Source organism: Arachis ipaensis, chromosome B05 (assembly GCF_000816755.2).
Source record: "Arachis ipaensis cultivar K30076 chromosome B05, Araip1.1, whole genome shotgun sequence".
Classification (NCBI taxonomy): domain Eukaryota; kingdom Viridiplantae; phylum Streptophyta; class Magnoliopsida; order Fabales; family Fabaceae; genus Arachis; species Arachis ipaensis.
In genome coordinates, this window is record NC_029789.2 from 127,941,563 (window position 1) to 127,952,347 (window position 10,785).

Genomic DNA, 10,785 nt, shown 5'->3' on the forward strand with positions numbered 1-10,785 from the left:
AAAATAACTAAGAATTTTGAAAAAGATTTGATTTTTGAAAAAGATTTTGAAAAAGATAAGATTTTCAAATTGAAAATTTGATTTGACTCATGAGAAACAACTTGATTTTAAAATTTTTTGAAAAAGTCAACTCAAATTTTCGAATTTGATGAGAGAAAAAGGGAAAGATATTTTTTTTGATTTTTTGAATTTTTAAGAAAACATGAAAAATATGCAATGCATGAAATTTTTAGATCAAAACAATGAATGCATGCAAGAATGCTATGAATGTCATGATGAACATTAAGAACATATTTTTGAAAAATTTTTAATGCAAAGAAAACATGCAAGACACCAAACTTAGAATTCTTTAATGCTTAGACATTAAGAATTCAAGAATGCATATGATAAACATGAAAAGACACAAAACAAAAATTCATCAAGATCAAACAAGAAGACTTACCAAGAACAACTTGAAGATCATGAAGAACACTATGAATGCATGATATTTTCGAAAAAATGCAAGATGCATATGCAATTGACACCAAACTTATAACATGACTCAAGACTCAAACAAGAAACAGAAAAATATTTTTGATTTTTATGATTTTCTGATTTTTTTGGATTTTTATTTTATATTTTTCGAAAATTGAAAGAAAAATAAGGATTCCAAAATTTTTAATATGAATTCCAGGAATCTTGCCATGTTAGTCTAAAGCTTCAGTCCAGGAATTAGACATGGCTCACTAGCCAGCCAAGCTTTCAATGAAAGCTCCAGTCCAAAACACTAGACATGGCCAATGGCCAGCCAAGCTTCAGCAAGTATGGATACTTTTCATGTATAGAACAACTCAGTGTGTGAGAATCTCTTCATTTGTGATGGCAAGTTGAAACCCCAATCCAAAAAGTTAGACATGGCTTACAGCCAGCCAGGCTTCAACATGCTTCATGAAACACTAGAATTCATTCTTAAAAATTTTGAATAAAATTTTTGAAAAGAATTTTTTATTTTTTATTTTTTCGAAAACATATGAGAGATTTTTGAAATATTTTAGAAAAATTTTTGAAAATAAAATAAAAAGAAAATTACCTAATCTGAGCAACAAGATGAACCGTCAGTTGTCCAAACTCAAACAATCCCCGGCAACGGCGCCAAAAAAGAAATGTGAATTTAACATAAAAACTAATGAAAACATCCCTAAAAGTAGCTAGATTCTACTAAAAACATACTAAAAACAATGTCAAAAAGCGTATAAATTATCCGCTCATCAAATCTATATAATTGATCTTAATCACTAAAATATGAGACAAGATAGAATTTAAGCTGCCATAAGCAAATTCAGAAATTAGAATTGTGATTCTTTTTTAAAATTCAATGATTATTGGTTAGTTTTGCTTATTTGATTATAAATTGTACCTAATTTATGCTATTTTTTGGGTAATTAACGTTAGTCACTATAAATTACAGGAAGCATCAAATAGTCAAAGACACACAAGTGATCAAAATGTGCATAATGTTAGTGATCATGTGGATGAAGATGCAACTTCAGATGCGGTGGATATGGATCAATATCGCATAAACTCTTGGGAAGATATTGGTAAGATTGATTTCTCAAGTCTATGTATGGAAAATATTTGTCAATTGCACTTTGCTGATCTTGGCTTGGCATTCGAATTTTATAATTCATATGCCAAGACGAGGGGCTTTAGTGTGCGAAAGAGTAGAAGTAGAATAGTTGATGGAAAAGTTAGAGAAAAAACATATGTTTGTTCTTGTGAAGGGTATAGATTAGAAAAATGGAACCATATGAAAAATCGAGTTAGGGAGCCAAAACCAGAGACAAGATGTGGTTGTATGAGTAAACTTCATGTTATCTTCAATGCGGTAACTGAGAGTTAGGTAGTGAGAGATTTTTGTGATGAACACAACCATGAGCTTGTTGTTCCAAAGTTAGCAAGAATGTTAAGATCTCACAAGAAAATGACTGAGCCTGACATTAGTCAAATGAACCATATGAAAGAGGTGAGGATCAGCATGCCAAACATATTTGGGTCATTAGCTAGTTAGTGTGGTGGGTACGAGAACGTTAATTTTTCAATTAAGGATATGCACAATCAAGTTACGAAGTAAAGAAGACAATTACCTGATGATTTAACCTCTGCAATGGCTTACCTGGAAATGCTAGCAGCAAGGGATCAAAACTTGTTCTATAGTGTTGAGAAGGGCAGAGAATGAGTGTTTCGGCAAATTTTTTAGTGTGATGGCCGGTGCCAGTTGGACTACGATATGTTCGGGGATGTGCTAGCATTTGACGCCACATATAAGAAGAATAGATACAGATTGCCGGTGGTAATATTCTCGGGAGTTAACCACCATAATCAAACCGTTGTATTTGGTGCTGCGCTAGTTTCGAATGAGAGGAAAAGCACGTATGTTTGGTTACTAAAACAGCTTCTCATAGCAATGAAGGGAAAGACACCGACTTCAGTAATTACGGATGGTCATCCATCGATGGCTCTAGCTATTCAGGAAGTGTTTCCGAATGCACATCATAGATTATGTGCATGGCACTTGATGCATAATGCAACAAGCAATATTCACAAACCTCAGTTTACGAAAATGTTTACAAAGTTAATGCTAGGTGATTACGAAGTTGGTGTTTTCGAACAAAAGTGGGAGGAAATGGTTGGATTCTTTGGAGTGGAAGATCGAGAATGGATAGTAGATATGTATGGGAAAAGAAACATGTGGGCTACCGCTCATATCCGAGGAAAATTCTTTGTTGGGTTTAGAACGACTTCGAGGTGTGAAAGTCTACATGCTGTCCTCAAAAGATATGTTAAATCACGCCATAATTTGACAGAATTTGTTCAACACTTCCAGCGTTGTTTGAGCTACATGCGGCACAGAGAGGATTTGGCAGACTTTAAATCATCAACTGGACAACCTGTGATGCAGACACACTTTCAACAATTAGAAAGGTCAGCAGCTACCATTTATACCCAGCAAATTTTTATGTTGTTTCGTTTAATGCTCCACAAGGCCAGCACATTGAAGGTAATATATGAAAAGGAAACGAGTTCTTGCAAGATTTATCAGGTGTCAAAATTTTACAAGCCTAACATGATATGGCATGTGTCTTTTCACGGAGAGCAAGATGAATTTAAATGCTCATGCATGAGAATGGACTCCATAGGTATTCCATGTAGTCATATACTTGCTGTTTTGGGTTTTCTAGACATTGCAGAGCTGCCAAAATCATTAGTGCTGCGAAGATAGACTAGAAAAGCGAAGGAAGGCATTAGTGGGTATGATGACATGGGTGGCTTGATGGAGGATTCGTTGGATATCAGTCGGCGTGCATGTTTGGCACATTGGTGTAAACAAATTATGAACGAAGGGTGCCTAAAAGGGGATCTTTTTAATGAATCACAAGATGCATTGGTAAATATACTTTCATGTATTAGGGCTCATAGTGGGGACAATAACATGATGGAGGGGCATGCAGAATACATGTATGAAGACCTTGTAAAGAATGGAAGTACTGAGATAGAGACCACAAGGAAGCCTAAGCATTGCAGCTACTGTCGCAAAGGAGGTCATAACATTGTTACATGTTCCATGAGGAAAATGGATGAAAGGACTCCCCAATTTGATGATGACGCTGAGGAGAATATTGAGGGTGAAGACTACTCCTTCGTAGATGCTGAAAGTGATGAGTATGTTCACACTGAATGGTTTGAGGAGGAAGATGTAAGTACAATACATTTGTTGAGTATATTTTGTTACATATAATATTGTATGGCTAGCTCATAAGCCTTCCTATTTGCTGTTTTAATCTAGGAATATTAGATTCCTCAAGGTATTATGAACAGAGTGGTGGCGAGACTGACTCAATGGATTACGATTCTGGTGGTATAAAATGTTTTAAATTTTATTTTTTATTTTTTGTTATACTTATTTTACTCTTTTTAAACTTAAAAATATGTCGCTTAAATTTCAGGGGCAAATGATGATGATGAGGCAGAGTTGTGAACCATCCGTTACAATAATCAAAGACAAGTTTAAAAGCACTTTTTTTTTTTTCTGTTTCTATTAATTTTACTTTTGGAACTTGTTTACATCACTTTGAATCTTAAATACTTTATAAGAGGAGAATGAGTTATTCATTTTTTTTTGTGAATGCACTTATATTTGGATGATTATTGCTGCTTAGTGTTTGCAGCCAAGAATGCTTTTTATTGATGTTAAATTGCTTTACAGCTTGCTAGACTTCATAAACTGAATAATACATGGTTGATTGTGCAGCAATTTTAGTGATTTTTGGAATTTTGATTTATGTTATGGCTTAGTTTCAATATGAAACCATATTGGTGCCTGAGGTTTATCTGTTCAGTTTAAAAATATAATTTGAAGCCAGTTCTTTTCTTCTTTGAGTTTCATTATGTTATTTGATCAAAACAGTTTTTCTGAGGAATTGTTGGTATCCATAGCTAAAATAAATATACATGACAGTAGTTCATGAAGTTCTATCTTTGTAGGGGGGAAGCAAATCAAAGCAATTACTAGCAACCATAGTTTCTTTTTCTTTTCTATTTTTAATGTGTATCTTGCTGAGGAATTAGGGAGAATGAAGTGGAAAAATACAAATACTGCCTAGTTTGCCATTCTTAAAGAAGAAGTGGATCTGAAATTTTATGCTTCCAATACTATCAACTAAGTTTTGGTAATTACTGCATTATAGTAATGAGCGAATCTATTTTGTTTATTTTTTCAATTTTTTATTCTTGTTTAGAACTTTAGTGCTTTGCTATCCATGGTCACATAGCTTCCTGGTATTATAGTAGCACATATTTTACTGCTGATATTGTAGCACGATAGTTAGCTCATGATGCTTGTAACTATGGGAATCAAGCAGTTCAGAACAATACCAGAGTGTTAGTAGATTCAGTTCTTGGTTCCTTGCACTCAGGGGGCAGGTTGGAGTCCAAATGGAAGACAATTTTTGGTTCTAAACTCATGACCATTAGATACCAGTGATCATTATCTTTAATGGGAATATAAATCTGAACACAATGCATGGTTCAATAGAGGTGTCAAAAAATATACATAATTGTATGCTAACTGAAGAGATAAGGACAAGAGCTTACATATTCAAGTGAAGGGTATTTTCCCATATAATTTGCATATTTATCAATTTACTCTTCTATTTGGAGATGTTGAAATACATCAACTTGTTTTATATGTCATAAATTATGTAGATAAAAAGTATAGAATAAAAAATAACAATTCAAGCTTTCTTATTTGATAACTATAACAAAACGTACTGAAAAAGAGGGAGGAAGGCACCAAGTTGTCTTCAGAGTAATGCTTTTTTGCTCCCATGTACATCTCCTAGCCCAAAGCTCCATGATCTAATTCAAGCATAGATATGGTTAGGCATTTATCCAATTTTTGAGCATATAGATGACTACGTTAGATTGATAGATAATTACTTTTACCTTGGCAGTAATTATATGATCCTTGCTCAAGCAAAAAAGTTCTTGACGTATTGCGGACGAACCTCCTATCTTTACAATGTGCTCACTGATAACAAGTGAACATAGACTCAATGCGAAAATCAGCCGTGAATGAATATTGAGCTTATTTATGAACATGAAAAAATGTATACCTTGGTGATAAATCCGGATCAAAAACATATGCAAACATCTCTACTTGTCCCTTACTCAAGTTAATCTCGCCACCCATTTTAAAATAAATTGTTATTCCCTGTTCGAGTTCAAACAATTTTTGTTAAAGCATTATTTCTGCATAATTCAAAGTTGAAAATTCTAATTTATTAACCACAATAGTTAGAACAAAAAAAAAGTAGAAGAAAAAAGAACATTTGACTTTTGGTTTCTTCTGCACTACCAAATTTTGTTGTTTAAAAATAGATAGCGGTTTCGATTCTGCGCGTACACGTGCAGCAACTGGCGTGCTTGATGCTCGTACTGCTTCTCCACGGGATACTTGTGCATCCATTTCAGAAGTTGACATACGACGCGGTCGTTGTACACCTCTGAACGCCTACATACGAAATTTGGGCATTATAAACCTATCCCTTTAATAATAACATATAAATGCATATGGATGTGCAAAGATTTTACCTCAACCGTATTTTGGAACCTGGTTCTCCTTTCACTAGGTCCAGGGAACCATGGCTTTGATAGTGGTTTCGCCTTCCCTTTTCCATTTGGCTGGGGTGACAGTTTCTGGCGTTTGATAGAGGGAATGCTCTGTTGGACAGCAACTTTGCGTGGATCTTGGCGGGTTATGGTTGTTCGATCTAGTTCCATGACATCATCCTCATTATCTGACAGATCAAGACATATATTTGGGTGCACATCCATATTAAATATTGACTTGCTGTCACTTTTTTTTATATTTTTCGTAATTTTGCATGTCTTATGAGGGGTGGTGATAGGATTGGTTTTGCTGTTTTTCATAAGTCTTTCATTCTCCTTCAACTCAGGCTTGACATAAATGGAATTTATGCGTTCAATCATGGACTTCAATAGAATTTGTTCCTCTCGAATACTGTTGTTAGCTCTTTTGATGTCCTGTAGATAACAGATACAACATAGGTAATTTAAAACACAACAGCATTGAAACTTAAAAATAGGACACAATTATTTGTTGGTCTTACATACCTCTAAATCAGCCATAACTCTTCTCTCAAAGGAGTTCATCAGAACACTTGGTGGTGCACATGAGTCGGGTAAACTGAACCAATAATGATAATAATAAGATATAATTCAACCAATAGTAGTAGCAAAAATAACAATGAACGTAATGAATTGAGTGTAGCCTTTACCCATGGCTATTATTGGTGGCCATTGATCAGAGCAATTCTCCCTCTAGGTTTTTTCTTCTGAACAAACTCCTTTCTTGTAAGATCTCGTCACATACACTCCTTAAATCCATCGATATTATCTCTACGATTTTTTTTTCAATATCAGTAGAGATATGACATAATCAGTCCATTAATAGAAATTGATTTGATTTCTTTAATGCAGATTCTCTTTCTTATTTAATTTTCAAAATCTTCTCTAATTAAGGTAATCAATCAATAACAGAAGAATGTCAATGCGTGATTAAAGGAGATGAGAAGTTGTAATTACCTGACAGGGCATGCACCACATCGATGATGAGTTGCTGCATCGTCGTCGCCATCTCCCACACCGGCCTTCTCTATTGTTGCGCTGCTTCCCAAGTCTCCTTCTATTCTCACATCATCTATTTGGGCATCGTCTTCCCCTTTTGCGAAGTTTCTTCCGTGGGAGTGAGAAGCTCTATTTAGCTTCTCTTCTTTGTGGGATCCCTGACCCTAAAATAAAATGAAACAAGTAAATAAACCTGTTTTCTTATATTCAAAATTCAAAATTGAATACAAGTGTTATTACTAACTTAAAAACTATAACGTAATTTTATTTATTATTAAATAAAATATTGATATTTATTATTTATACATGTTTAGTAATATTTATACTTACCTCCATCTTCATGATTCTTCAATTCCATCCTCACAACCATAACAATTATATAAAAAATCTACAAAAAAAAAAAACAAACACAACATAACTGCAAAGCAGAGGCAGGAATCTCATTGATGATACTAACTGCAAAGCACCATGATGGCTTCTGCCTATGGCCTTCAAAGTACACTGACCATTAACCGAACTTCTCTATTAATTGGAACTCCAAACATCTCTCAGTAAGTTTTTCTTTTAAGCTAAGCTAAATAGTCAATAACTTGTATGATATGATAAGGTATGAAAGGTGCAAAAAAAAAAAACAAACACAACATAACTGCAAAGCAGAGACAGGAATCTCATTGATGATACTAACTGCAAAGCACCATGATGGCTTCTGCCTATGGCCTTCAAAGTACACTGACCATTAACCGAACTTCTCTATTAATTGGAACTCCAAACATCTCTCAGTAAGTTTTTCTTTTAAGCTAAGCTAAATAGTCAATAACTTGTATGATATGATAAGGTATGAAAGCCTCATTGATGATACTAACTGCAAAGCACCATGATGGCTTCTGCCTATGGCCTTCAAAGTACACTGACCATTAACCGAACTTCTCTATTAATTGGAACTCCAAACATCTCTCAGTAAGTTTTTCTTTTAAGCTAAGCTAAATAGTCAATAACTTGTATGATATGATAAGGTATGAAAGGTGCAGCATGAGTACTAGCTTTTCCGTAATAATGTGCACTTTCTCTCAAAAAAGGCAAAAACAATAATGGAGCTGCATTACTTGTGAGCCTTGCTCGTGTTTCTATCTCAATCAACAATAAATAGATGCCAATGCTTCCAAATTAGGCCAGGGTGGTTTTGGCACAAATCAGAATCACCAAAAAGGCTAAGCGAACTTCTTTAAATACCAACTGGCTTTGTATTCGATACTTGTAATTAAATGATCTCAATACTTGTAATAAGTAATCAAAACCTATGATATTGAATCATTCTTAGTGCATAATCATTAGTATGCAAATTTTGTCCTCTTTTTTGATCATTCATTCCTACTTTTTTAACAGATATCAAGGCAAATCCTCAAATGCATTAAAACAACAACAAAGTTCAAATTTTATTCATTTTATTGAAAATTATAAATTTGTAATTTGGAATTGATAAAAATAAAATAAAATAAAAATTGGTTTACATAATCCTTAAAATTATTCTTATGATGATAAAATAAAAATTGGTTTACATAATCCTTAAAATTATTCTTATGATGATAAAATAAAAATTGGTTTACATAATCCTTAAAATTATTCCTATGAGCATTGCTATTTTGATGTTATCAGGTTGACCAATTTTTACATTTTTTACTATTACAAAATATTTAATGAAAAATTAAAGGGTGGACTAATAGGACCCAACCTAAGTGGATGAAACAGAAAGGAATTTCAGGTGTTTTAAAAAATGGTCTCTGGATCTTTTAACAGTTATTTGCTAAATTAGTTTGCATATTGTTCACTAGTAGGAGGTAACAAGCATGCATAAGGGGAGTGCAGCCAAAAGATAAAAAGGACTATCCTCCGTCCCTCGAGTAAAAGAAAGTAGAAATAACTCAGAGCACTGTTACACCATCGCACATGATAAAGAGAAATATGAGGGGTATGAAAAACAAATTATGATTTTAAAAGTACAACGATACATCTACAACCATGATAGAAATATCAAAAGTTCATTTATTATGTTCCTCTTTCTCTTGGCACTCCCAAACAGCGTTTGCATGTTGTTAATTTAAAAATCTTCTAATGGAGAAAGTTTTATATGGACAATTTCCCTATAGATAGGGTGCATCCAACTTAGTTTATTGATTTCTGTGTAATGAATCTTACTTAATCTTTTAAAAATGAGTTTTATATTCTAAATAATTTAATTAATTCATATACTTTAAAGTATGTTCACATTAGCATCTTCTTAATGATGTATATGCTTTGTTCAAGTTCATAATGTGATCCTTTATTATATCTAATAAAATATATAAAAAAAAACAGATAGAGTATTTCAATATATAAGTTATCCGAATCTTGAGAGTATTGTAATGATAAAAGTAAAATCAAATAAAATTTTGTTTGAATCCTTAAAAAGTAGAAATAAGCTCTGTCGTGAAGGAACAACCTTGTGTTCCAACTTCAATATAAGTAACTTGAATAAGCTAGGAAAGATATCTGCTGATCTTGAATAGATTTGACTGTAATAAGAGAATATGTGATGTTTCCCCAAAAAGATTCTCATGTTCATTTCTAAGACAAAGATCTCTAACAACATAGCATCTTATTCACAAAATATAATACAAGATGCTACTATCCTTGCAAACACTACCACAAAAGAGACCAAAACTTTCTTAGTCTTATCAACAGCAACTATTTTAGGAGGTCATAGACAATGGACTTTCACTTTTTCCTCACTCTATGGCCAACACCTTCCTTGCGAGACGACGAAGAAGAGGAAGACATCGACGATGACAAGCCAGAATGGCGTTTGTTTTCGGCCATATCCATGTGAAACGCCTTCTGGACATCGTCTTTGAGCTCCATGAATCGCGCCTTCTTGATTCGCTGCTCTTCTTCTGAGCCCTTCTCTAGGAAGAAAACATCTGGTATGTGGTCCTCCAAGAAATTTTCAAGCACCTCGGAGCAATGGGGAAAGAAGCGCCTACCATTCTCAACTGGATACAAGTCCGATCCAAAGACAAAAACATACTCAAGCAACTTTAGCAATAGCATAACATTAAATTATGCTAAAGTGAAGTAACACCATTGTTTCTTATCATCTCAAATTGAAAATTGCATCAAATTCTCTTCTTATAGTTCAGTTACAAAGTACTACAAGTGATTACAAATGGTTCTTTCATACATAACATTATAACAATCAAACTATAAAGGACAAAAAGACACTCAAAAAGTAGTCTATTTTTCTTAATTATGAAATTTATCTAACTCCAGAATTTTAGAAAAAGTTTCAAAGTTGTGATGTAAATATCTTAGTTGCATTATCCAAGACAATGATTCAGGCTAGTTGGTCAAAATGGAGGAGTGTTTAGGGATTTTTAAGGGAGAAGAAAAACCATCACAAGGAAGCTACTTGAAACACTCTCTAGGACATACCTGTTTTTTTGAAGGGATTGCAATCTTAGTTGCAGCTTTTCGGTTTGAACAGCCGGAGTTTCATTCAGGTCTACTTCGCGATTAGCGCCTGCACGCTTCAAAGCCGATGATGTTGTATCCAACGAGGCTGAATCC

General features: G+C 33.8%; 2 protein-coding genes and 1 long non-coding RNA gene across 3 annotated transcripts; 1 reads left to right on the top strand and 2 right to left on the bottom strand.

Moving 5' to 3' along the window:
- On the top strand, positions 2,267–3,259 carry LOC107641089 (protein FAR1-RELATED SEQUENCE 5-like). Its single transcript, XM_016344597.1, has one exon. The coding sequence runs from the start codon at positions 2,267–2,269 to the stop codon at positions 3,257–3,259; it is 993 nt and encodes a 330-aa protein (XP_016200083.1).
- Positions 5,782–6,950, bottom strand: LOC110272117. Its single transcript, XM_021123954.1, has 5 exons — positions 6,837–6,950; positions 6,673–6,745; positions 6,130–6,582; positions 5,894–6,049; positions 5,782–5,787 (listed from the first exon to the last, which is right to left on the bottom strand). Exons 1-5 carry the CDS (start codon positions 6,857–6,859, stop codon positions 5,782–5,784), a joined length of 711 nt encoding a protein of 236 aa, XP_020979613.1. The 5' UTR covers positions 6,860–6,950.
- Positions 9,649–10,779, bottom strand: LOC107644088. Its single transcript, XR_001621202.1, has 2 exons — positions 10,651–10,779; positions 9,649–10,211 (listed from the first exon to the last, which is right to left on the bottom strand). It is a non-coding gene; the product is annotated as an uncharacterized LOC107644088 (long non-coding RNA).